Source organism: Oryzias melastigma, linkage group LG12, assembly GCF_002922805.2.
Source record: "Oryzias melastigma strain HK-1 linkage group LG12, ASM292280v2, whole genome shotgun sequence".
In the NCBI taxonomy this organism is placed as follows: Eukaryota; Metazoa; Chordata; class Actinopteri; order Beloniformes; family Adrianichthyidae; genus Oryzias; species Oryzias melastigma.
In genome coordinates, this window is record NC_050523.1 from 23,971,466 (window position 1) to 23,998,617 (window position 27,152).

The window sequence follows — 27,152 nt, forward strand, 5'->3', positions numbered from 1 at the left end:
TGCTTAAAAGAACACAGCATCTTCAAACGAATATATGTTTTTGTTCACCTTTCAGTTTATCCCACTAGGGGTCGCCACAGCGTAACCGCACCCACTGCTTCGCATCAGTGATGTTGCAGAGTTTTTACGCCAGCTGCCCTTCCTGACACCACCCTGTATGTGAAAGGCACAGGGGAACAGACTTAGGCAGCAGCATCAAGGGTCTTGCCTAAGGATCCAGTCTGAATGGAGATCAATGCACGCTCTGAGGATTGAACCCAAATTTCCTGTGTGACAGCCCTAGACCCAGCCCACTGAGCCCTTCAAATGAATAGATAAACCTGAAAAAATAGAAGATTCATCTCTAAACGCGATTCTGTTTTACAATTTTTGACCTTTCAGGCTTTCCGTAGGTTTTTCCCCCGTGACGTTGCGTGCATATTTAAAGCTACATAAAGCCTCGTTTGTACAGGTTTTTTTTGTCCCCGATCATTTTCAGATTATATAATCTGTTGGACTATATCAGGTAAGAACAGTCTCTTTTTTGTCCTGAAGGCTATCGTGTTGTAAAGCGTATCGAAATAAATTTACCGCGGGGAGATTGTTTTTTGTGGTGTTTTTTTTTTTTTTTGCTAACATGCAGAGTTAGCTTCGTCTCTGCAGATTTGTGCTGCTCTGGGGAGAAACCCAAACAATGGCATCATGCGACAAACAAACATGTAGATCGAACAGTCCAAATGTGAGCGTTCATGTTCGCTAAACGAAAGCAATGCGGTCGGCTCCTGCGCAGGCGCAGTATGTCCCGTGGAGCGGCGTGCAGGCTTTGCCCTGCAGCTTGCGAAGACATTAAAAAGCCATATTATCGACTTCCTCATTTGGACGGCCGTTTAAAGTTAAAGTCACAAACTGTAATATTCCAGTTTGGCGTGGAGGAGCAAGCCTGCTGGGGGCTGATCCCACACCTGCTGCGCACGCATGCGCACAAACCGAGCAAGGTCTGTTTTCAAACAACTTCTTTATATAACAGCTTTTTAAGAAGAAACTCCTTCAGTAGTAAGCATACAAAAAAGCTACAGTTGTGGGTGTAAAGATGTTTTCCTTAAGCAGGAACCAGGCTGTCCCGTCTGATCTAAAAACCACTCTGAATGAAGTCACCTGACTGCAGGTAAACTTGTCAATACCTGGTTGAACCTGAAGGAGGTTTGATGTTTTCTCTGGAAAAGTACTGCATGACGAATATGTTTCTTTTGGCAGCAGGTCGGGTCAGCTGACAGAGCGAATGTACTGAAAAACCAGGTTCTTCAGGAATATTCCAAGTCCTATCAGTTTGCAGGAGTGCTATGCAGTACTTCTGTTTGAGGTTAAAATTACTTTTCAAACTGTTGCATGGATTTGAACAGAACTCTACAGTGAGAGCGCGTCTGCCAGTCTAGAGGGCATTTGATTCTTCCTCTAGATTTGTGAATTGTGAAGCAGAGATTTTAGAAAGCAAAAGTTCATTAACCCTCATGCTTTCTTATGGGGTCAAGAGGACCTCACTTTTCATGTAAACATGCCTAGGATAGCACAAGGGCTAGGATTCTTTGGGGCTGTGCTATTACATTTGATGAGCAGCTTTAATGATGCAAGGATGAAGCTCAAATATATAAATGGAGAAAACGTTGGGGGAGCAGAAGTCATGGTCTTTACAACAGTTTTTGTGTTGAAAGAAGTCTGGATGAAAGTTTTTAATTTTTTTAAGATTCCTCTGTTTTCTGTTTTAAGAAGGGGTGTTGTGTGGTTTTTTTTTTTAACAGCATACTTGTGTGTTAAGTTTCCTTAACCGTACACATGGCTGTTTTCCAGATGGAGCCCATAGCCTGACCTGCATAGGAGCCATGCTACGCTGCAGGAAGTGCCGCAGAGCCATCATCCACTCAGGGTGCCTGTCCAAGGTTGGGCCTTGTTTTTTATTCTCTGTGTTTCGCTGCAAATTTTGGAGTTTCAGTCATCTAGCTGTTTCTTATCAACTGTCAGTCATTGATGAGCATGCTTTAACTTTGGGTTTAGATCTGACTTGGGATCTTTAGGATTATTCATTCAAACAGAAATCTGGTCTCACCACAGACCTGAGCCCAAACCTTAGAAGTGGGTCAAATGCAGAAGACTGGTTTGATAGAGCAGAGACCTGAGAGTGAAACTCAGAGATGTCGGTGTTGTGAGCAGTGACAGCGCTCAGTCTGTGTTTGTGATCTGAAAGTGAGTTACGTTTGGCACCGCCGGTGTTTCTTTCCCTCCAGGCTTCAGATGAAAGTTCAGCTGCTGTTTGCAGTATTTGGCACGTGAATGTGGAGCAGCTGCCGGAGTGGATTCTGAGCTCTGTTCACCAGGTGAGCATGTCGGTACAAGAAAGGTGCTTTTAAAAGGGAAAAAAAGTTTTCTTTAATTTATTTTAATCTTTAAAGTCCTACACTTTGATCTGTTATTACAGCATTTCCTATGGTCTTTTAATTATAATTATGCCTTTTTTTTGACAAAACTAAAAAAAACTTGTCATTTCCTAGAGCATAATTTCTGCAGAGCAGCAGGAGGTAATCAGATATTCACCTCTGAGTTTTGGCTGGCAAATAGAGAGTGCTCTATTTACACTGGCTCCCACTAGCTTCCAGCCCCTCACAACCCCAGGCTAACATTAACGGTGCAACAAAAATTGTGAGCATTATCAGGCCTAACCAGCTGTATAGTTTAGATCCAGATTCCAGCTCAGACGAGGAAAACAAAGACGTTCATGGATCTATTTGTCTGTGAGTGGATTAATCAGAATGAAGTGGAGCAGGGAACAGATCCGCCCATCGTACTTGATGGGCGGATCACAAAACAGATTTTTTTTCACGTGCTCCGGATTCACAACGATTTGATTAAAGAAATACTCAAAAATGCAGTTTTAATATTAATTTTCTTTTTACTTGTTCTCAAATGTGCCTGTAAAGTGGTTTCTTTCACCTCTGTCTTGCATGTAAACACGTTATTCCCAGTAGTTATTTGCATAATGAGGTTCTCCCCCTCTGGTGTGGAACCTGATTGAATTCTGTTCCAACCAACCTGGTTCCTCTCATTTCTGTGGCCGAGCAGAAAATGTGGGTCCAGAGCTGCTCTGGTTTTACTCTCTGTTGCAAAGCATAAAACTTGTAAAATGAAGCTTTTTTATATACCATTGAAACGGAAATATTTATAAACATTCTGTAACAATTAAAACACATCTACAAATGTTTAAACATTTTGTAAAATCACTTTCAAGCTTTAAATAACATTTTCAACAAGTGAGAAAAACTTTCTGAACTCTGTGAGACTCTAAACAGATGTTTACAAACAACTTTTCAAAAAACAAACTTTTAAAGGCAACAATAACACATAAAACCACCAAAATATTGCTCATTTTTACATCAGTGATTCATTATTTTCCAGTAAGTTACAAAATGCGCAGATTTCTTTTATTTAGCGCCAGTTATTTCTGATCAGAATCAAGTCGAAGTACAAGAACTACCAGAACACCGTTGCCCACAATGCATTGTTTTGTTGTCATAGATAGATATATAGACATCTTAATTTGCTATTGTCTTAGGTACAATGAAATTAAAAAGTGCCTCCTGGTCAGTGCAACATTCATGCTTCAAATCAACCCATGGTAAAAAAAAAAAAAAAACTTAATATTAAAGTGATAAATAATAAATAAAGTGCTGGTAAGTAAAACCTGGACATTTACACAATTAAAAAAATAAATACATTAATTTAAAAAAAGAAACAGGATACTCAGTAGGTGCTAAAATTGTTAAAACCTGAGCAAAATAGTAATTAAAATAATAAATATGAGAAAAACATCCACTTTGTCCCAGTTTACAGGTAGAGCTACAGGTTTAATGCTTCCTCGCCACATTTAACAGGTTTAGGTACAGGTTTCATATAGACGGCTTGAAGTCAGTGCAGTGCCAGATGTGCAGCAGCACCGCCTGAGTAGGCGCTTTGCACCCGCCTCTTTCCCGCGATATTTTCATGATGATTGACAAGTGATGTGAGAGTCCAAAATACCCAACATGCACCGCAATCCAGGCGATCTGGGCAGCGCCGCGTCTGTCTGCACGATCTCAAACACACCTATCCTGACGCCGGGTTCACACTGGACGTGGAGGCCGCTTTCATTCGGCGGCCATGTTAACCTATGAACACCACTTAAAATTCCCTTGGTTATGAATTGTGCTTTATAAATAAACTTGCTTGTCTGATAGTAAAGATAATCCTGTTTTTGTTTTGTTTACAGAGCCACTGGACTGCAGGAAGACTGAACTGCCAGAATTGCAGGGCTCGTTTGGGAGGGTTTAACTTCGTCAACCGCACCGTTTGTCCGTGCGGTCTGGACGCTGCGGTCCACCTGAGCAAAAGCAGAGTGGATCAGGACCACAAACACTGCGTCCTCCTGGTCCAGCCGAGGAGCTCCCGGCTGGGCAGAGGACAGAACAGATTGCTGACGGACAGCTTTCAGGGCGATGAGGCATCTGAGCTCAGGGGAGTGGCGCTGGACGCTCTGCAGCTCCACTGCGCTGCAGCTGCACCTCGCTCCAGGCCTGTGGAGGGGACCCTGCCCCTCGGAGACAGTGAAGACACTCAGATGTTTTCTTTCAGCCCCCTGTACTGCATCCCTCACAGAAGATGCAGTCTGGAGGAGGACGGAGACTTTAGCTTGTGCTTTTGCCCTTCAGGCCTGTCTGCAGTGGACCCTCCGTGGTCCGTCCCCTCGGTCTCACATTCCTCTAGCCAGCAGGTTAACACTGAAGTTGTGTTTGAGAGTGGGCCTGAGCTCTCGGCTGCTTCGACGGTGCCCTGGCAGGGACTACAGATGCTGCCCCAGGAGTCCTCCGTACATGAAGCCGTCTCTGGTTCAGTATTGCTCCTCAGAAAAACATCTGGCTCCAACAGAGCAGCTGAGCAGGAAGTTCTGGTAAATCTTCAATATTAATGAATTTAATCTCACTTTGTCCTCGCCTTCACATTGATCTCACAGATCCACCAGATGGATTCGTTTAAACCCTGTGTCTGCATGTTTTTGTATTCTTTCTCAACTACAGGCCTCTCCAAGCTCCCTGGCTCTGACTCTAAGTCGGAGGGAGAAGAACTATCTGAAGAGTCAGAGGAGGAAGGAGAGGAGGAGAGAGAGGTGGCTGCACCGTCAGCTGGAGGAAGAGGAGGTACAAAGGAAAACTCTTTTAGTGGACAGAGATGCATGGAACCCCGTCTTGATGAACACTTGTGTCTGACCTCAGGAGGAGCCTGTGAGGAACAGGCTCCTGGACAGCGAGGAGGCGGACCGGGAGGCCATGACCTGCGCCGTGTGTCTCGACATCTACTTCAGTCCATACAGCTGCCACCCCTGCGACCACGTCTTCTGCGAGCCCTGCCTCCGCATGCTCACCAAGAACCGGCCCACTAATACGCCGTGCCCGCTGTGCCGCACCATCATCTCTCACACCAGCTTCCACCAAGGTAATTGGCCCGACTCCCCGCTTTACAGAGAAGAAATCCTCCTTTTAATTGCTACGTTTTCCTGCATCAACAGAGTTCAACCACACTTCAAAGACTTTGTTCCCTAAAGTTTACTCCAGCCGTCAGATCAGCTTCAGGAACTCTTCTTGTGCCAAATTCCCGCTGCCGAGCCTGCGCAAAAACTTCTCCACTTTTTGGGGTGAGAATTCTTCAACCCAGTCCACGCATCGCAGTGAACGTTTAAAAAGCTCTGTTAAGTTGGTTACTATTTCCTGCAAAATAACTTGAGTCATATGACATGCTTTAATGTACAGCAGGGGTCTCAAACTCGCGGCCCGCATCCCCGTCTTAATATGAAAGATTACTGTTTGTGCGGCCCGCAAGGCTGATATGGATGACAGTTGTTGTGTGCAGAGCTGAATGAACAAATCACAGTGAGGTATATGGCTCTGGAGGCGGGACATCAGCGGGCTGTCCAGTACCTCCTCACTCATTCATTCATTCATTCATTCACTCATTCATTCATTCCTCCAGCTGGGCGGAGGAGGAGCCCTGAGGCTGCTGGAAGTGCTTTCACACTGAAGGTGATTCGCGGGCCCCGCCAGTCTGTCTCCACGTGACAAATTCACAGCCTGTCAAAAAAAGTATTTCTGTCACTGCGCCGGGTGTGGGAGGAGGTAGCAGCTCCGTCCGTGGATGTCTCACTTAGAATAATTGGGAGACACATATGGAGTTTTATTTATATCAAAACTCTATTCAGTAATGAGACATCTCTGCACACGCATCAAACATTCCGCGCGGACAAATCAGACCCTCTCGAGCCCCCCCCCCACCAGCAGAAAGTCCTCGCCAGAGAGACTGAATATTTCCACTGCATGAGTGATGCGCACGAGCAGAATCTTAGTGAGCGCGCTGCTCTCAGAAATGAAGGAGGAGCTGTTAATAGACATTTGAAACTGAATAAAAATAGTTTTCTCTAGTCCAGTGTTTCTCAATTATTTTCTTTCACGCCCCTCCACAACTTTCTGATGCAAATTTAATCAATGTCATTAGTTAATTTGCTCAAGTTAAACGTATGTCTCCTCAAAATATTGTACTTTTGTTATCATTAAAGAATAATAAAAACAACTTCTAAATAATCTGTTTTATTAATTTAAATACTTCCAAAACTTTCAAAGTAAAAACAAGTCTTTCCTTGTTTCCCTCCACAGTAGTGATGAATTCTGTCTTTTCTCAGAGATTCAGTTCTTTGGTTTACTGTAAACAGTGGCTCTTTCTGCTGCAAAATTGATTTTTAGGTTGTTTTTGCTTTATTTAATTTAATATCAACACTATGTATGATTATGCACAATATCCATAACTAAGGTAAACATGTTTTTATTCGTATTTCCCCCGGGGGGGGGGGATAATGCGGATAAAATCAGCATCCCAAAGGTGATGATAGTTTGTGCTCCATGGTCCAGGTTTAGAGGTAAAACACCAAATAATACAGAAATAACAGAGGGTTGTAAAGGCCTATGTAGCACATCAGAAAAAAGAGGGAATATAGACTCCCAAAAGTGATCTAACTTGGAACAGGACCTGAACATATGGGATAGGGTGGCTACAGAACAGCTACATCGGTCACATGTGGGATCTATATTGTGGACAAACTTTGAAAGTTTAGCTTTGGACCAGTGGAGGCGGTGTACGATCTTAAACCGGATAACTTGATGACGCAAACAGATTGATGAGGAATGTATGTTATCTAATGCTTTACTCCAAATACTGTCAGGGATATTTATGTTTAGTTCTTCTTCCCAGTGAGATTTGAGTGTTGTCAAGGGCTCTAAATCATGTGTGTTTAACAAAGAATACATTTTGCCAATCGTTCCCCTGGAGCCAACTTTAATTTTCAAAATGGATTCTAAAAGTGAATCGGGTGGACAGAATGGGAAACAGGGAAACGACTTAAATACAAAGCTACGAAGCTGCAAGGATCTGAAAAAAATGAGATCGAGGGATGTTGAATTTAGCCAGAAGTTGATCAAAAGATGCAAAGGTGTTGTCAATAAATAGATCATCAATTAAACAAATTCCTCTCCTGCTCCACTCATAAAAAGCTTTGTCTGAGGTTGAGGGAATGAACTGGTAATTTCTAAAAACAGGAGATAATTTTGACAGATCCTTAAGGGAAAACATTTCTCTAAACTGTGCCCAAATTTTAAGAGATTATTTCACTACGGGATTGGGGGTGTATTTCGAAAGAGACTCAGGATAAGGAAGTCTGGAACAAAGTAATGAAAAGGGGGAGGTACAACGACAAGAAGAGTTTTCCATACATAGCCATGCTGGAGGGGTTAAAGTAGGGGATTGTGTGACTTTCCAGTGTAACATGGCTCTTATGTTGGCGGCCCAATAGTAGAACTGAAAGTTAGGGAGAGCTAGTCCACCATGTTTTCGGTGTTGTTGAAGGATGCTTTTCCTAATCCTGGGGTTCTTTTTATTCCATAAGAATCCAGATATCAATTTATCAACATCTGTAAAAAATGATTTAGATATATATATATGGGGACGCATTGAAATATGTATAAAAACTTTGGGAGAATATTCATTTTAATAGTGTTTATTTTCCCACCTAATGAAAGTGGTAAGAGACTCCAGCGTTCTAGATCCTTTTTAAGTTGGGCTAGCAGGGGCAAGAAGTTGGTTTTAAAAATATCTTTAAAGGAGTGTGTCACGGAAATTCCTAAAAATTTTCTTTTTTGTGGACAGGCCTTAAAAAGGAACTGGGCAAAGTTCATTTTTCTAGCTTCTGAATTCACTGGCATGATCTTGCTTTTCTGAAGGTTGACCTTATATCCTGATATTCTGCCGAATTCCTCTAGGAGATTCAAAGTTACTGGTAAGCTTCTTAGGGGATTGCACAAGAACAAAAGCATGTCGTCAGGGTACAGGGATACCTTATTCATAAATTTGTATCTATTTATTCCAGTAATGTTAATTTCCTGGCGTATTGCTATGGCCAATGGTTCAATCATGATGGCGAATAGCAGAGGCGATAGAGGGCAGTCCTGGCGGGTCCCGCGCTTGAGGGAAAAATAGGGGGAGCGATTATTATTAGTACAGACAGCTGCTAATGGGGAGGAATACAAAATCTTTATCCATCCATCCATCCATCTTCCTCCGCTTCATCCGGGACCGGGTCGCGGGGGCAGCAGTCTAAGCAAAGATGCCCAGACTTCCCTCTCCCCGGCCACTTCCTCCAGCTCCTCTGGGGGGACCCCGAGGTGTTCCCAGGCCAGCCGAGAAACATAGTCTCTCCAGCGTGTCCTGGGTCTTCCCCGGGGCCTCCGCCCAGTGGGACATGCCCGGAACGCCTCACCAGGGAGGCGTCCAGGAGGCATCCGGACCAGATGCCCGAGCCACCTCAACTGGCTTCTCTCGATACGGAGGAGAAGCGGCTCTACTCCGAGCTCTCTCCGGGTGACCGAGCTTCTCACCCTATCTCTAAGGGAGCGTCCAGCCACCCTCCGGAGAAAACTCATTTCAGCCGCTTGTAGTCAGGATCTCGTTCTTTCGGTCACGACCCAAAGCTCATGACCATAGGTGAGTACTGGAACGAAGATCGACCAGTAAATTGAGAGCTTTGCTTTCTGGCTCAGCTCTCTTTTCACCACAACGAACCGGTACAGCGACCGCATAATAGCGGACGCAGCTCCAATCCGCCTGTCGATCTCACGCTCCGATCTTCCATCACTCGTGAACAAGACCCCAAGATATTTAAACTCCTCCACCTCCAACACCTCCTCCAATGGAGAGAGTTGGTTAGAAAATTGCTTAAAAAATTCAACAGAAAACCCGTCAGGTCCTGGTTATTTTGCATTTTGCATTGATTTAATTGTGTTCATAACTTCTCGGACAGAAAATGGTTTGTCTAGTTCCCGAGACAAGTTATTTTCAATTAAGGGGACATTTATTTTCTTAAAAAATGAATCAAATAAAGTTTGTTCACCACGAGATTCGGTATCATACAGGGTTGAGTAGTATTTATAAAAACAGGAGTTTATTTCTAAGTGGTCTCTGTGTTTATTACCTGACTGGTCATTTATTTCAATTATAGCTCTGCTGGCAGCTTTTTGGTGAAGCCTGTGGGCTAAGATTTTTCCAGCCTTCTCACCGTGTTCATATTTCTGGCATTGTGTTTTGTTGATTAGGTTTTCTATATATCCAGTAGATAACAAATTGAACTCTGTTTGGAGATTAAGACGTAATTTAAACAAATCTTCGGATGGAGTGACTGCGAGCATTGTGTCTAATTTGAAGATCTCCTTAGTCAGATTATCGAGTTTTTGATTATTACTTTTCTTTTGTTGGGCACAATAGGAAATGATCTGTCCTCTCAGGTACACCTTCAATGATTCCCAAACAGTAGAAAGTGATATTCCAGGGGTCAAATTACATCTAAGGAAGAATGTTATTTCAGATGAAATGAATTTAGTAAACTTTTCATCAGAAAGTAACGTGTTGTTAAACCGCCAGGGCCGGTAACTGTTACAGGAAGTTGGTATACGTAAAGTCATCAGTAAAGGGGCGTGATCTGAAATAACTATGGCTTGATATTCACATTTGCAAACAAGAGAGAGGAGTCGTTTATCCAGGAAAATATTATCAAAGCGGGAATATATTCCGTGGACAGGGGAGAAAAAAGAATAATGTTTGGATGTGGGATTCAAAAAACCTTCAAATATCAATGACACCATTCGTGCTAAGAAAGCACTGTAACTGGAGAGCCGAAGTGGTCATGGGTGCTGGTCGAGATGAGCTGCGATCCAGACTTGGTGACAAGACACAGTTCATGTGTCCTCCAAATATTAAAGGGTGAGTGTTCATATTTGGGATCTTGGGAAAAAAATGAAGGGAAAAGGAGTTATCCTCCCAATGAGGTGCATAAACATTAACCAACACAGATGTGTTAAACAAGGAGTGGCTGGGTGGCTCAGTGGGCTAGGTGAAGGGCTGGCACGCAGGGTTGTCCACTGATCTCCATTCAGATTGGGTCCCTAGGCAAAACCCTTGACGCTCCCTGTGCCCCTCAAGTACAGGGTTGTGTCAGGAAGGGCATCCGGCATAAAAACTCTGACAAATCACTGATGGGAAACAGTGGGTGCTGTTACGCTGTGGCGACCCCGAAAGGGATAAGCCGAAAGTGAACTACTACTACAGGTGTGTTAAACAACCTGCCAGTGACAATTACATAGCGTCCTGAAGAGTCTGTTTCCGGTCCAAGATGGCGGCCCCGCGGCTCGTCAGCGCCAATAGGAAGTAGCGGTCGATGCAGCATCTACTCTCTATTATATCTATGGGTATGATTGCCCAATCCACCCTCCCCTGAGTCAAAAGTGATCAAAAGTCCGAAGGTGAGTTTTTTGGAGAAAAACTATTCCTGCTTTTAACTTGTTTAAGTGGTTCAATACTTTTTTTGATTTTACAGGGGTGTTTAAGGATTTTACATTCCAAGTTATAAAATTAACATCACAGCCAGCTGGCCCAAATCAAAAGACTGAATTAGTTGGTGTCGTGGTCATCAGTAGGGAGAATAATTTCTCTGTCGCTCATATTAAGGCTTGTAACAACGTTGTGGAGGTCCTTACAAAAAGAAATAAGCAAATGCAGACTGAGATAACATACTAATGTAGCCACGAGGGGGCCCAAGCCAGGGTCTCATTGTGCCGGTCCCAAGCCCGGATAAATACAGAGGGTTGTGTCAGGAAGGGCATCCGACGTAAAATCTTGCCAAATCAAATATGCGAATCAGACCTACGAAATCCATACCGGATCGGTCGAGACCCGGGTTAACAACGACCGCCATCGGTGCTGTTCACCGACAGGGTGCCGGTGGAAATTGGACTACTGTTGGTGGAAGAAGGAGAGGAGGAAGGCGGGTTCGTAGGGAGAGAGAGAAGAGGAAAGTCACTAGTGTTGGACTGAGAGTTGGGACTTTGAATGTTGGAACTATGACAGGAAAGGGTAGAGAGTTAGTGGCCATAATTGCAGAGGAGAAAGGTAGACATACTGTGTGTCCAGGAGACCAGGGATGTTCAATGTTGTTAGTGGGTATGCCCCACAGGTAGGATGTGAGCTGGAAGAGAAGGAGAAGTTCTGGTTGGATCTTGATGAAGTATCCTAAAGGAGGAGTTTGTTAGGAGTGTTGTGGAGGTAAAAAGAGTGTCAGATAGAGTGATGAGTCTGAAGATAGAAATGGAGGGTGTCATGTTCAATGTTGTTAGTGGGTATGCCCCACAGGTAGGATGTGAGCTGGAAGAGAAGGAGAAGTTCTGGTTGGATCTTGATGAAGTGATGATGAGCATCCCTGGAAATGAGAGAGTTGTCATTGGTGCAGATTTCAATGGTCATGTTGGTGCAGGAAACCGAGGTGATGAGGAGGTGATGGGCAGGTTTGGTATCCAGGAGAGGAATGTAGAAGGACAGATGGTGGTTGATTTTGCAAAAAAGATGGAAATGGCGATAGTGAATACATTCTTTGAGAAGAGACAGGAACATAGAGTGACCTATAAGAGTGGAGGTAGAAGCACACAGATAGACTACATCTTGTGTAGACGGTGTAATCTGAAGGAGATCAGTGACTGTAAAGTAGTGGTTGGTGAGAGTGTTTCCAGACAGCACAGGATGGTGGTGTGTAGAATGACTCTGGTGGTGAAGAAGATGAAGAAAGAGAGGGCAAAGGCAGAGAAGAGGACAAACTGGTGGAAGCTGAAAAAATAAGATTGTTGCATGACTTTTAAGAAACAGTTGAAACAGGCTCTGGGTGGTCAGGAGGTACTCCCAGATGACTGGATAACTACAGCTAATGTGATCAGGGAGACAGGTAGGAGTGTACTTGGTGTGTCATCAGGAAAGAGAGTTGATAAGGAGACTTGGTGGTGGAATGAGGAGGTGCAGGAGTGTATACGGAGTAAGAGACTAGCTAAGAAGAAGTGGGACACTGAGAGGACTGAGGAGAGTAGACAGGAGTACAGGGAGATGCAGCGTAAGGTGAAAGTAGAGGTGTCAAAGGCCAAACAAAGAGCTTATGATGACTTGTACGCTAGGTTGGGTAGTAAGGAGGGAGAGACTGACCTGTACAGACTAGCAAGGCAGAGAGATCGAGATGGGAAGGACATGCAGCAGGTTAGGGTGATCAAGGATAGGAATGGTAATGTGGTGACAGGTGTCAGTGGTGTAATGGAAAGATGGAAAGAATACTTTGAAGAGTTGATGAATGAAGAGAATGAGAGAGAACAAAGAGTAGAAGAGGTGACGGTTGTGGAGCAGGAAGTAAGAAAGATTAGTAAAGGTGAAGTGAGAGGGGCTTTGAAGAGGATGAAGAGTGGAAAGGCTCTTGGTCCTGATGATATACCTGTGGAGGTATGGAAGTGTCTAGGAGAGATGGCAGTGGAGTTTTTGACCGGGTTGTTCAACAGGATCTTAGGTGGTGAGAAGATGCCTGAGGAATGGAGGAGAAGTGTGATGGTGCCCATTTTTAAGAATAAGGGAGATGTGCAGAGTTGTGGTAACTACAGAGGAATAAAGCTGATGAGCCATACAATGAAGGTGTGGGAAAGAGTAGTGGAAGCCAGACTAAGAGCAGAAGTGAACATTTGTGAGCAGCAGTATGGTTTCATGCCAAGAAAGAGCACTACAGATGCAACATTTGCTTTGAGGATGTTGATAGAGAAGTACAGAGAAGGTCAGAGAGAGCTCCACTGTGTCTTTGTAGATCTGGAGAAAGCTTATGACAGAGTGCCCAGAGAGGAACTATGGTATTGTATGAGGAAGTCTGGAGTGACAGAGAAGTATGTCCGAGCAGTGCAGGACATGTATGAGGGCTGTAAGACAGTGGTGAGGTGTGCTGTAGGGGTGACAGAGGAGTTCAAGGTGGAGGTGGGATTACATCAGGGATCAGCTCTGAGCCCCTTCCTGTTTGCAATGGTGATGGACAGACTGACGGATGAGGTTAGACAGGAATCACCATGGACTATGATGTTTGCAGATGATATTGTGATTTGTAGTGAGAGCAGGGAACAGGTGGAGGTGGAGTTAGAGAGGTGGAGGTTTGCCCTGGAAAGGAGAGGAATGAAGGTTAGCCGCAGTAAGACAGAGTACATGTGTGTGAATGAGAGGAACCAGAGTGGAAGAGTGAGGTTACAGGGAGAAGAGATAAAGAAGGTGGAGGAGTTTAAGTATTTAGGGTCAACAGTACAGAGTACTGCGGCAGAAAAAAAAAGAGGGGGAAAATTTTAAAATGAAACTTTATTTTTTTTTTCAATCTCCCCCCACGTTCAACCCTTGGGAGTCCGCGGGTCAGTGTGATCATAATAAAAGAAAAAAGGATGTCTGTAGTTTAACTGACCTCGTTCAGATTCGCTCTCAGTTCAAATCAGTTGGTTGACGCGCTCCCCGTGATTGTGGATTTCACGTAAGCTGTCGCTTCCTCTGCGTTTTGGAACCAGATTTTTGGTTCCGTTGTGCGTGATCCAGAGTCGCGCCGGGCACATGAGCCCGTATTTCACTCCCTCCCGGCCGCGGAGGAGCCGCCGCACCTCGCTGAACGCAGCTCTCGCCTGCGCCACACTTGGGGGATAATCGGGGAAGATGGAGATGTCGGCGCCCTTCCAGCGCGCTGGAGGATTTCCATGCAGTCCTGATGGTAGTGGAGCTGGGCTACGATGACCCGCGGTCTGCTGGTCTTGTTCCTTGCGGGTCCTCCTCGGTGAGAACGGTCGATCAGGATGTCTTTATCCACCTGCAGGACATCCTGCAGAAGTTTGGAAACTGCTGTAGGTGAGCTGGAGTCTGCGGACTCAGGGATGTTAATGATGCAGATGTTGGAGCGTCTCATTCCCCCTCCGTGTCGAGGCATTTCTCCCGCAGGCCGTTCACTTCTGATTCCAATTTCCCCACTCTGTTTTGGAGAGAGGTCACTGCCAGTCATTATTATCTTCATCGTCTCCACCTCGGAGCGCATTGTAGCTGTGTTGCTAGCTTGCTCCGTCTTTACCGCCTGTAACTCGGTTTTAATGGCATCGAAGTCATCCGAGAGCGCAGTCTTTAGCGCCTGTCGGAACATTGCAGCTATGTCCACCTTCAGAGAGGAAAGAATTTCAGCTTTTATATCCGAGGATTCAGCTTGGGCCGCGGATGGTGGGCTGCTAGAGCCAGGCTCTCTGGGGCCTGCCGACGGAGCTGCTCTGGTGAACTTGAACTTTCGCAAATTATTGGCCATCAAACTAGATTTAGCTCACAAATATGAAAGATAGCAAAATAATTACACAGCCCCTGATGGGGTTTTACCGTTTTTGTAAGAAATAAATGCCTTAAAATATTAATTTAAACCTATTTTTGTTGCAGCCTGTGTTTCATGGTGCCTACTCCATTGCCTGCTCGTCACCGTCCCCCAATTCTGGATATTTAAGGAGTTTTCCTCATTCTTCACAGGGGGTAAACATATCAAAGCACATAAAGTTTTGTGTTTTCAATCAGCATGAGGCTCTAATGCTGTAATCTGGAATGGGGCGGTAGCCTGAGCCTTTATAAAATGACTGGCAAGAGGCAAATGTAGCTTTCTGACATGATGACCATCAGTTTGGTTCGAAGTCTCTCCACACATCATTGTACCTTGATGCATGGGAAGATCTAATGACTTCCACTGATTATCTGCTGCTCAATCTGACTCTAACTCAGCTTAGACCTGACCATAACCCCACTCCATTCAGTTTAGCCTCAACCAGGAGACAGAAATGTGACCAGCTCAACCCAGATTTGGTTGTAATGCTCCAGTTAAGCTAAAAACTTGTTTGTGCAAAGATTCATGTTAGTGACAAAAATACAATGATAATCAGTGAATAGCTGTTTATTTTGTGTTGAATCCAAATTAGATTTGGCATAACTGCTGAAAGCAAATTGACCTCAGTTTTTTTCTGGATTTAGGAGGAGTTCATTAATTGTTATCCAGGTCTTAATGTCTCTGATGTAGGAATCAAGTTTCTCTAGGTGGTCATTCTGGTCAGGTTTAATGGATAAATACAACTGTGTATCATCTGCATAACAGTGAAAATTAATGCTATGTTTCCTAATTATGTTTCCTAAGGGCAGCATGTAAAGCTTGAACAGGATGGGCCCTAGAACTGAGCCCTGTGGGACTCCGTAGATAACCTGAGTGCAATGAGAGGACTGTCCATTTACATGAACAAACTGGTATCTATCAGATAAATATGATTCAAACCATCGGAGGGCAGATCCTCTGATCTCTATGTCATGCTCTAGTCCAGGGGTCAGCAACCTAGGGGATGCAAGTCACAGGTGTCACGCGGAGGGAAAGACAGTGGCACGCCAGGGTGTGACAATAATAAGCATTTTTGTCATCTGTAGTTTTTGGATTTGAAAAGAGTGATAATCACTTCTCACAATAATCTTTGTTCCCCCATGGCATTACATGGAAATGGTCCAATCACGCAGCGTTGTGGTTGGGTTAGTTTTAGTTTTTCTCTTTTTTTGTTTGTTTGTTTTTTAATTGTGAAACGTTTTTAGCTGCAACAAATAAATCATTAGTGATTTTAATGGTGCACGAACAAGATTTGCGCGACAAATTTGCATGACCCCATGCCACCCGTGGCGAAAGAGGGGTGGGTCATGCCTGAGCTAGATGCCACGGCCACATGTAGGAGGAGCTACCAGCTAAATGCTTTCAGAATGATCGCTGTAAGGAACGGTGTCTGTGGATTTCTCTCTTAGGATATATGGAAGACACAGATGATGTTGAGAGATAAGGATTATTTTTTGAGAAGAGTTCTACAAAACGTCGGTAATCCTGTCTCCATGTTTAGGTTTATATGATTATCATTAAAAGATTTTCCCGGTACAGAGGGCTGTGTCTGTATGCAGCTAAACTAGTGCATTTTCAATGCTATGGTGTGGTCTGAACCCTGAATGAAAATCTTCAAAGTGGCTACTGTCCTGTGGGCAGCGTCATACACATACTAAAAGATTTCAAGCTTTTATTTCTTGGTGGTGTTGTTGGAGCAGATGTAGCAAGAATAAACGTCAGGCTTCAGAGGAATTTTAAAGAATCTAAGATACTTGACGAGTGAACTGAGGCTGGAGTCAAGTTATCACACAGACCTATAATAGTGTAAGATTAGATTTTATTTTTCTTTCTAAGGTACATTTTATTTATATTAGGTTGCATGGTAACAGTTTGGTGGAAGGATATGTACGAAAAAGAAAAGAGGGAAGTTGTTTGGCTCTGGAAGTGGCACTGTGTAGAAAAGAAGAATATTAAAGAAGTCTTCCTTAAAAAAAGAAAACGGGCCTCCTTGTGCTGTTTTCTTTTCCACAGCCCTGGAAAGTAACATGTAAGGTTGGTTGCTCAAAATCCAAGCCCTTACACTGGTGGCAGTGGACTGTGAACCTCAACTTTATGTAGGAATTTTTTTTTGCCGCGGTGCACCTGCTCGTCTCACGCTCTATTGCTGCTCCCGCTTAAGGCCACATGCTAATTAGCTGATGAATGTTTGATGCTAGTTGAATGCAACGGACATATGAAGACTTCTACCTCAACAAGAGTACGAAGAAATTTAAAAACGGCTAGTACCAAGCAGAGGTGGGACCAAGTCATTGTTTTGCAAGTCCGAGTCAAGTCGTAAGTCTTTGTCCTCAAGTTAGAGTCAAGTCCCAAGTCAAAAGCAGTCGAGTCACAAGTCAAGACCAACAAGTCTCAAGTCGAGTCACAAGTCCTACAAATAATGTATCAAGTCCTTTCAAGTCATTTAAAAAACAGAGTAATATTATTTACACAGACCACGTATGCTTTAAGGAACTGTATTTATCAAAACTTTGCAAGAACCCTATTCTGTGTGTTTTTGAGTGAGAGAGAGAGCAAGATAGAGAGAGAGAGAGAGAGAGAGGAAGGTGGCCAACAATATATATGAACTAAACAAGGAACAATTCTATGTTAGGACCTTATGCATTACATTTGCAAGAGATTAAGTTGGCCAAAAGTCTCTCAGTTAGTTGTGCACAATGGGGGCGTACTATGATACCGCCATGGCTGAAAACTCGTTCCACAGGTGCAGTTGAGGCAGGCACTGCCAGGACTCTAACGGCTACTCGAAAGAGTGAAGGAAAAGTCTTCGTGTTCAATGCCCAGAACAAAAGGCATTCTGTCCTTCAGCAATGTCAAGGTAGTGACTTAGCTGTAGGGCTGGAGTGGTCTTAGCTTCTTTCTTCTGCCTTTTATGGTATGCAGCAAACAGCCCTCCTGCTTCTTCAAGGTTCTCTTGCTCTTCTTCATTAGCCAAAGCGACAGGTTGCTCAGTTTCCAAAGCATCTTGCAGGATCAGTTCGGGCAAAACATTTCCCAACAACGGTAGAAATAAAAGAGCCATTTTTATATATTGTGTTGGTCATTAAATATTAATATATCAAAATGTAATTATTGTTGCAGTCAGTTTGATCAGAAGATAAAAATAGATTAATTAAAGTGAAACAAATTTACCTTTAACTTGTTGTGCCATCTCTGCTTTGATGTCACAACTGACCAGCACATGAGGCTCCACCCACATCAGAGCAAAGGATGGATCCAGGGCAGCTGCTTTTAGGTAGACTGGGTCTGAAAAGGGGCCAGGTATCCCATCTTGTGGTCTAGACATTTTCAGATTGATAAAGATCCCAATAAATCTTTTGTGCAGGGATTCCTGAAGACTTCTGACCAGGCCACTCAGAAAATGGACTTGAGTTTTCAGCTTCTCAAGGTGGTGATTGAGGGACAAAATGGATGGAACAACTGCACTGACTGTGATGACCTTCTTCCCCCTGTGTCAAATCAGTTGCTTCTCCAAACGGCTTCAAGACTTCCACCAACTCCTTCAACAGACCCCACTCTCGTGGTGTGAATGACAACTCCTTATGCCCAGCCTTTTCTAGAACTGCACAGAGCTTTAGATGATCCCACAGGAGAACTGCTTTCACTTGCCTCAGTGTGGAGTTCCATCTTGTGTTGACTGCAGCAGGGATCCCCCTCTGTTCCCCAAATTCAGCATCAAACACATCTTTGAACGTTGTGCTTGTATGCAGCAGTGAGCTTATTTTCGATAAATTCATGCACTTCCACTTCAAAAATGCAAAAATATCTCTGTTACAAACCCCAGTTAACCACGTTTGCAATGCAACGTTAAATGGCGAGTTTATACTTCATTGATTACACTGTGTGTAACACGGGCGCTAAAACACTCCCACATCCTCTTGTCCTTAGAACAACTCTTTGACCCAGCATGCCTTGCGCGCCTCGGGTCACATGACCGCGACCGTCCAATCAGCAGTCTTTATTAACCCCATGCAGGAAGCGACCAGACACACACAGCTGGGAAATGTTTGTTGCTACGAGGAGCCGCCTACCCGTAGAAACTGTCCGTGAAAAGCGTCTAACTAGTTGTCATTTTGCTGTGGAATCGGTGAGTCCGTAATCTGACTAATTTAATATTTTGCACGCAGCACAGTGCTGGTTAGCGCCACATTTCAACTATTTTCGTCTACATGACGTGTGCTTATGTTGATATGTTTATGCCAGGTGTCTCTGATTGTAAGTGCTTTGATTATGAAACAAAATGCTGTACTGTTGTATAAGTTGTTAATATAATTATTAGTGCTTAGTAAATGACACTGTTTGTATTGCGCAATATTTATTTAAAGATGAGTCTATTTAAATTATTAATATATAGACCTAGAATGTGCACATAGATGAGGGTCCTGTTTTTTTATGCAGGCCGCTTATGATGGCGAGCTAAGCCCGAGCCTGAACCCGGTTAAATGCTGGAGCCTTCCGAAGGACATTTCCCATCCTGTACACTGTCCATGCTGGTAGGAGGCTCCTGTAGCCTACAGACTCTACTGACAACAAACCCATAAACCAGAGCTCTTCACACATTCACTCTTCTGCTGCAAAACCGTGCTTCAGGATTCTTCCACCAGAACTTATTGGTCTGGGCACTCCAGGCCAACAACCATTTGAACTTTTTATATGAACACTGAACTTTGTCACTGTAAATATTGGGTTTTCTTTGTATGGCCATATTGTCTGTCTGTTTTTTGTATTGTCTATGTAAATACTGAGTCAAAAGCAAATCCCGAGTTCTGCCTTCTCTCTCCTTGAGCTGAACTTAAGTCTTCTGATGAAAAATCTGACGAGTATAAATTATTATACTTCCAGTAGGCTTCTTTTGTCATAATTCGGGTAGTACATGCTACATGTGCAGCTACAGCTACCAAAGCTAGCGTCATAATCCCATCAGAATTTACCTGTCTTTGTGCAATCTCAAGTGTCGGACAAAGTTGGACATTGTTGTATCTCTGTCTGTTATCTTTGAACTGCACGTTTTGCAAACTGCGATCCGTCTTTTGTTAACAACTTCGTAGTTCTTGTATCCGAACGTGATGACCCGGGGAATCATTTTGCTAGCGGAAAATGCCGCTTTGACTGACACTTTGTCATGTCTCCGTTGTCTTGATTGGTTGAATCGTTGGATCAAACTAACTTGGAAGCAAATTGCTTGCGATTTGATTGGATGTTGTGACGAAAGATGCACACTCACACACACAAGCACACAGACGAACACGTATACAGAGACAGTGGTGCGGACTTTGTCAACATTCTTTTTAATCTAAAAAAGTCCGAGTTAAGTCACAAGTTACGGAAGTGAAAGTACGAGTCAAGTCACTGTATTCAAAGTCCAAGTCAAGTCAAAAGTCTTCAAATTCATGACTCGAGTCTGACTCGAGTCCAAGTCATGTGACTCGAGTCCCCACCTCTGGCACCAAGTAGGGCTGGGAATCACTGAGTACCTCACGATACGATGTGATACGTGAAACATGGCTCATGATATTGATAATATCGCGATACTACAATAATTGGTAAAAATCTTCTCTAATAACCAAATTATATAGAAGAACACATATTTTTTGAGAAAATATATCCCCATTTATTTTTTTAGCTAAACACAATCATAATAAACAACTGTTCTTATTCTGTGCAACAAATTATAGACTCTTTTGTGACTCATTGCTGAAATCAGTAATACTATGTCTTTGACAAACATTGACAACAATTAAATTGGAATTACCTGTAAAATTCAATGTTAACAATAGTAAAACATGATCAGCAGTGCCACTACTTAGAGCAGAATTTTTCTAAGCAACAGAACAAAAATTAAATAATTCAAGTAGTGACGTCTATCTACCTCCAAAGGAACGTCACACCAAAGGATGATGAATATAATGTTTTACAGCCTCTGTGAAATGTTGATTACATTTTCTGCACTTTTCCCACATTTGAAAAGGGTTCAGCATCCAAAATTGAAGCCTGATTTACTCAGACTGCCACTTGGGATTATTTTTCCAATCTTTATCTATTTTCCATTTGGTCAGTCAGTAGGTAAAAACCTTAAAACACACATAATAATGGTAATAAATATTTACAAATTCTATTACAGAATAGCAATAAACAACTTTAATCAATAATAATTTATATAATTTTAAGTGCTTCATTTAACTAACAACCTCCCTAATTTTACAGTGAATTCATGTACTTTATTTTAATTACATTTTTATTTAAGTTCATACATCAAATCCTAAATTTTTCATTTAAGAATGACTTTAAATTAACATTAGCAAAAAGTAATTACATTCATTTGAAAACTTCGCACCATAAATTTACCAAAGTTACACCATACACCAGCAGGTTAAACATCAAGTGCATGAAAACGAAAATTCCGACCGGTACCTGAAGTACACATAAACAACTGCGAAGCACGCGCCCAGTTCCCACAGCGCACTGATCAAACAGGAAATAAGTGATCGCGATCATTCTAGCACTCAAAGTCACTTCTTACCGGCTGCCTCTGCTACAGGTGGAGGATAAATGCTTACAGGTAGGCACGCTTTACACGCGTTACTGAGCCTGTATCTCGCCGGTGTTTTTTCCTGAATGAAGTGTGTGCATCGCCATTAAATGTCCAACGCGGCGCGCCCAGCTGCTCAACAGTTCCGTCACGCGACTCAGACGCTCAACGCAAAAGCCTCTTCAAATGAAAATATAAAATTGATACTTTGTGAGAACCCATCAAGAATCAATTGCAGAACTAAATATCCCGATGTATCGCAATTTTGATATTTTGGCACATCCCTAGTTACCAAGGCTGCAAAGTCGTCACAATTTTTTTTTTTCTTTGCTGTGGTTTTGTGTTGATTTTCACTGATTTTCACCAGTGGCTGCTACGCGTCCCACTTCACATCGGCACATTGTTTGATTTTGGATGCTTCTACTTCAAGGTGCACCTGCTAGTTTCACAAAGCAATGACAGATGAAACTGGACTTAAGCCTTTAACTTGGATGCAAGAATAAACACTGTGAGTACAAACGCTGACTTCTACCTTCGAAGAAAATCATGACCAGTCCTAACATCTGTAACGAACTGCCTTTTGCTTCTAACCCTTTGCTTAAAATGTCACAATATTTGAAGGGAGATTTTATGGGAGACGGAAAAGAAGATTTTCTGAAGTGGTGCAGACGTTTTGAAGTGACTGTTGCAGCTCCTAATTTTGTGGAGAACAGTTTGGCTAAATTGCTCCCCACATGCCTTGGTGCTGCTCCTTTTAGCTACGGGACAGTTTGTCCAATGATGTAAAATCTGACTATGAAGCAGTAAAAGAGAAACTAAAGCCTGGTTTTTGCCAAACTGCTTATCCCTCAACATTTCAGAGTTGCAATCAATGCACGCACTTGTTTGCCTGGTGAAGCCCTGCCTGTTTTTGCTGCAGAAATATGTTGATTAGTGGAGGAAGCTTTCCCCGTTTATGGATATAGTGCAAAAGAGGGGGAAAAATCCAGAGGCTTCATTGCTGGCATTGACCCTTATTTACATGCCATGAACAAGGACTTAAAACACTGAGGATGCTCTGTAATATACTATTCAAATTGAAACAGCTCATCAGGCTAGCAGGGTGTTTTCACCTCTGGACCTCTTTCCACCTGCAGCTCCTCACCATCCCCCATCTTCTAATGCTCTTGAATGCTGCAACTTCAGATGACCTCAAAAGAGATGCAAAGAACACTTAAGAGTTTGTCAGAGAGAGTGGAGCACTTACAGCTGGAATTCTAACGCCAGAGACCTGAATCCTCACCACTGTTCATCAGACGACAGATTTCATCACAGAAGTTCTACTGACACCAAATGTTTTAACCCAAGGTACCACTCTTCAGAGAGGAACCACAAGGAGATTCTTCATATCAAAGGCGCTCAATTCGTGATTACTCCTACAAAGTATGAATAAGAACATTATGACAGAAAGGACAGACGCACTCGTCCTGATTCACGAGAACGTTACATGACTACAGTCCATCACTCAGACTACTCTCGGCCTGGATGCTCTCCTGACCAACGGAAACACAGACGGTTTCCTCGCCGCTCTCCAAACCCTGGACGTGTCAGATTTACATCCCCTCCCAATGGCCGCTCCAACCAGGTAAACTTCAAGTAGTTGACAATGAAGGCCAGTTGCCAGCTACAGATCTAACCTAGGCCCATACAGATAATGAAACTAAATCTGACCCCTGTAGTGATGGTTTATTGGACCTACATGTAACAAAAAGATATGTGTCAATTTTGATTGAGGACACTGAAGTGCATGCTTTTGTTGACACGGGTTAGCAGACATTTCTGTCATAAGTGAAGATTTGCGAAAATCTACACCCACTCTTCAAAGGAAGCCAATATTACAACAGTTTGTGCCCCTCACAGCTATCACAGGCCCCAATTGATTTAACCAAATTGGTTCTATATCTGTCAGTCTAAATATTGCCCAATAGCTGATGACAGATGCACTCAAATTGGTCAAAAACTGTACTAAGCCACTAATATTGGGCTGGGATTTTCTGGTGGCCATCTCATTGTTAATGCTCACAGTTCAACTCTGACAGTGGATCACAGAGAGGTACCATTGGTTAATCCATGCCTATATGGCCCCAAACTCTGATGTTACAGTTTCTTCTACAGTGACAAGGCAGAGCCTAAGATGTGTAACGTGGGTCAGAGTCAGGAATTTGTGACTGTGGCAGAGCCTACGATTTGTGATGGTGGTGGAGCCAGGAATTTGTAACTGGGGTGTAGCCAGGGATTTGTGATGGGAACGGAGCTAAAGAATTATGACTGGGCGGAGCCAGAAATTTGTGATGAGGTGGAGCTAAAGTTTTGTGACGGGGGCTGTGTCAAAGATTTGTAACTGTGGAGGAGCCTTTAATTTCTGACGAGAGTGGAGCCAGGAATTTGTGACTGGGCGAGCCAAAGATTTGTGAGGGAGGCGGAGCCTGAAATTTGTGATTGGGGCAGAGCCATAAATTTGTGATTGGGGAGGAGCCAAAGATGTGTAACGGGATTAGAGCCAGGAATTTGTGACTGGGCGGAGCCAAAGATTTGTGACGTGTGTGGAGCCAGGAAATTGTGACGGGGGCGCAGCCAAAGATTTGTAATGAGTGTGGAGCTAAGAATTTGTGACGGGGGCGGAGCCAGAGATTTTTAACGGCGGCGGAATCAGGAAAGTGTGTCGGGGTGGAGCCAAAGATTTGTAATGGGTGTAGAGCCAATTTTTTATGACGGGGGTGTTGACAAAGATTTGTGACAGGACAGAGCCAGGCAGGAATTTGTGACAGGGTGGAGCCATTGATTTGTGATGGGGCGGAGCCATTGATTCTTGGCGGGGGCGAAGTTAGGAATTTGTAATGGGGAGGAGCCAGGAATTTGCATTTTTGTTCTTAACTGGAGTTTTTTTTATTTTTTATTAGTTAGCTTAAAATATATGTATTTATTGTTGTTAGTATTTATTGATAATTTTATTTTAATGTTGAAGGGGCTTTAAATGAACATGTTGCGTTTTAAATATTTGTAAAAGAAGGTTTTGAAAAAAAAGATATAAAAAATATTTATATATCATAAATTTCCAAGTCATTATTTTGATCATTGCAATGCCTACCATATCGAGATAACTATCTGTATCGTGAGTCATGTATTGTGAAGCGCATCGTATCATGAGTTACCCTGAGATTCCCTGCCCTATTCTTCAATGGTCATAATCCTTTTCATAGATGAAAGAAAACTTTTAATTTCACTTGGAAATCAAGGTCCCATAGTCTGGAGACTGTAGAGGTGCAAAATGTAAATACATTTATTTTTTCCCTTTACAATAAAGTATATATTTTTTACTTTATTGCCTTAATATGCAGAATAACAGGGTATAAACATATCTGACAAACAGACATAGAAAAAAAAAAGAAGAAAGAAAAGCAAAACCAAAAATAAACAAACACCTTGCATTGAGATTAGGCTAATTTCCTAATGCAGGAAAAAGAGAGAAAGTGAAATTATATACATGTATGTATGTCGACATGTACATACAAAAAACAATACTCTGTTAACAAAATCTCGAGTCCTCAGACATGTGGACACTGGCAAATACGAATATAGGCAGACAGGTACAGTCCAAATCACTCAAAAAGAGCAGTCACTTGGGTCCATCTTCTTCAAAAAATGTCCATTTTCAGCTGCAGTTGGGCCGTCACCCGTTCCATTGAATAAACTTGTTTCAGTTTTTGTAACCACTGGCTTACTGTTGGAGGATCTGGTTTGAGCCAGTTCAAAGTAATCATCTTCCTCGCAACCATCACAAGAAAACGTAAAACAAAACACTGGTCTTTATTAAGTATGTCTTTGTTGTAAGAGTCCAAAAGAAATAAAAGTGGATCCATGGGTATTTCTGTTCTTAAAATGTCTTCTATTATCTTCTTTACATTCTCCCAGTAGGTTCTTATTTTGGGACAGTCCCAGAAGATATGAGTGTGGTCACCCACCACGCCACAGCTTCACCAGCATGTATCAGTGATGGTGTTCTGGGCGATGTGTGACTTTAGGGGTGTTTTAAAGAATCTGATTTTAGTTTTCCAGTCGAACTCATTCCACATTTGACTGCCGATTCCTTTCTGACAGTCCAAGCACGCTCTTTCCCACATCTCCTCTGTTATAAGTACATTCATCTCAAGTTCCCACTGATGTTTTATATACAGAGTGTTATCTGATAATTGTGTCATCAGTTTCTGATATATCACAGACACAAATTTCTTTATCGGCGTTTGTTTATCATATAAGCTAATAAAGTATAATTCTAGATCAGATGGTTCTCTCCTAATCATGTCCCGTTCTGGGTGTTTAATTATATAGTCTCTTATCTGTAAAAATCGAAACAAATCAGAAGGCAGCAAAGAGAACTCCTGTTTCAGTTGAGAAAATGATTTAAGAATCTGTCCACAGAATAAGTTATGAATCGTAACCAAACCTTTTTCACCCCACCTTCTAAAAACTGGATCCGAAACAGATGGTAGGAATTCAACGTTACCTTTGATGGGCATAGCATGGGATAGCCCACCAGCTCCTCCAAGACATTTCCGAATTGAATTCCATATTTTAAGAGTTTGTTTTACCCATGGATTATTAATTTTTACTTTTTTCTAGTGTTTTTACTCATAAAAGGAACTGTTTGCAGTGGCAGTCCGGGAAGTGAGTTTTGTTCAATGGACCTCCATTGAATTTCATTATCTTCAATCATCAAGTGTGAGATTGTGTGGAGATGTATTGCCCAATAATAAAGCTTTAGATCAGGAAATCCAAGTCCTCCCCGCTCCTTATTTATTTTCAGTACTTTAAACCGTACTCTAGGTTTCTGATTTTGCCAAATAAATTTGATAATAATTTATCTAGTGTTTTAAAAGCGTACAATAAAGTATTTTAATCAGTGAATAAAATTGAACTTTTCTGGCTTCGTCAAATGTTTTATATTTTTCTGTCTCTCAGATTACCGTAGAAGTGCAACAATGGCGGGACGGCGCTGGCACTTTGTCCACGGGCGCTTCACGCTGGAAGCTCTGAATTTCCACAACATGCTGCACTGGCTGTTCGACGTCGGCCTGGTCAGCGTCTACGCCCACTCGCTCAACTGGATCCTGGTCCTCCTCTTCCTTTGCATCCTGGTGTACTTCTTCTTCTGAGTCAATCAGAAGAAGGGGAGGGGGGCGCCATCAGTCTTTTATATCTTTTTTGAACTTGTGTGTGTGTGTGGGGGGGGTAAAGCGAATACCTTGAAGTGGAACATTTGAGTCATAATGACTGGGTGTTGTATTGAAATTTGAACATCATTCAGCTTTTGTTTCAGTGATGCGAATGTCTGGATGATTGTGTTCTTTCTTCTCTGTTTGGAAAAAAACTGCTGCCAGCGTCACCTGTGTGGATTGAAGTTTAAATGTGGGGGCTTAAGCTGTAATTACAGCCCAGATCAGTTTGGACAAATAATGAAAACACAACACACGGTGTGTGCTGTTGCTTTTTAACTGGGGCCCATTTCAAGATGCAGGTTTTGTTGGAACTCTGAGTTCGTAAACTCTAAACTCAGTAAAACTCGGAGTTTTCGGTTCCAGAAAGAGAGATAACTCAAACCCGAGAAAGTGGTCGAAACCAAGCCCGTTTCAAGAAGCGGGTTAAGATTAACTCAGAATCAATCACTATGGTAACTGAGTCTGTGAACGT

General features: G+C 42.8%; 1 protein-coding gene across 4 annotated transcripts; it reads left to right on the forward strand.

Moving 5' to 3' along the window:
• rnf180 (ring finger protein 180) lies at positions 1 to 27,152 on the forward strand. Of its 4 annotated transcripts, none has more exons than XM_024262677.2 (8): positions 1 to 505; positions 1,825 to 1,913; positions 2,259 to 2,348; positions 4,274 to 4,951; positions 5,079 to 5,198; positions 5,274 to 5,493; positions 5,567 to 5,692; positions 26,424 to 27,152. In XM_024262677.2, exons 2-8 carry the CDS (start codon positions 1,857 to 1,859, stop codon positions 26,615 to 26,617), a joined length of 1,485 nt encoding a protein of 494 aa, XP_024118445.1. In that variant the 5' UTR covers positions 1 to 505; positions 1,825 to 1,856; the 3' UTR covers positions 26,618 to 27,152. The 4 variants fall into 4 exon arrangements, 3 of the variants coding, with proteins under 3 accessions (XP_024118445.1, XP_036070375.1, XP_036070376.1); XM_036214482.1 differs by lacking the exon at positions 1 to 505 and adding an exon at positions 525 to 1,144; XR_004948779.1 differs by lacking the exon at positions 1 to 505 and adding an exon at positions 19,295 to 19,389 and having other exon boundaries at positions 1,183 to 1,913; positions 26,424 to 26,558.

What these genes read in the sequence shown, in the direction of transcription:
- rnf180 (XM_024262677.2), top strand. Translation starts at nt 1,857, where the DNA reads ATGCTACGCTGCAGGAAGTGCCGCAGAGCCATCATCCACTCAGGGTGC. An exon ending in GTCAGCTGGAGGAAGAGGAG is followed by an intron (nt 5,199 to 5,273) that starts GTACAAAGGAAA and finishes GTCTGACCTCAG; the next exon opens with GAGGAGCCTGTGAGGAACAG. An exon ending in TCACACCAGCTTCCACCAAG is followed by an intron (nt 5,494 to 5,566) that starts GTAATTGGCCCG and finishes CTGCATCAACAG; the next exon opens with AGTTCAACCACACTTCAAAG.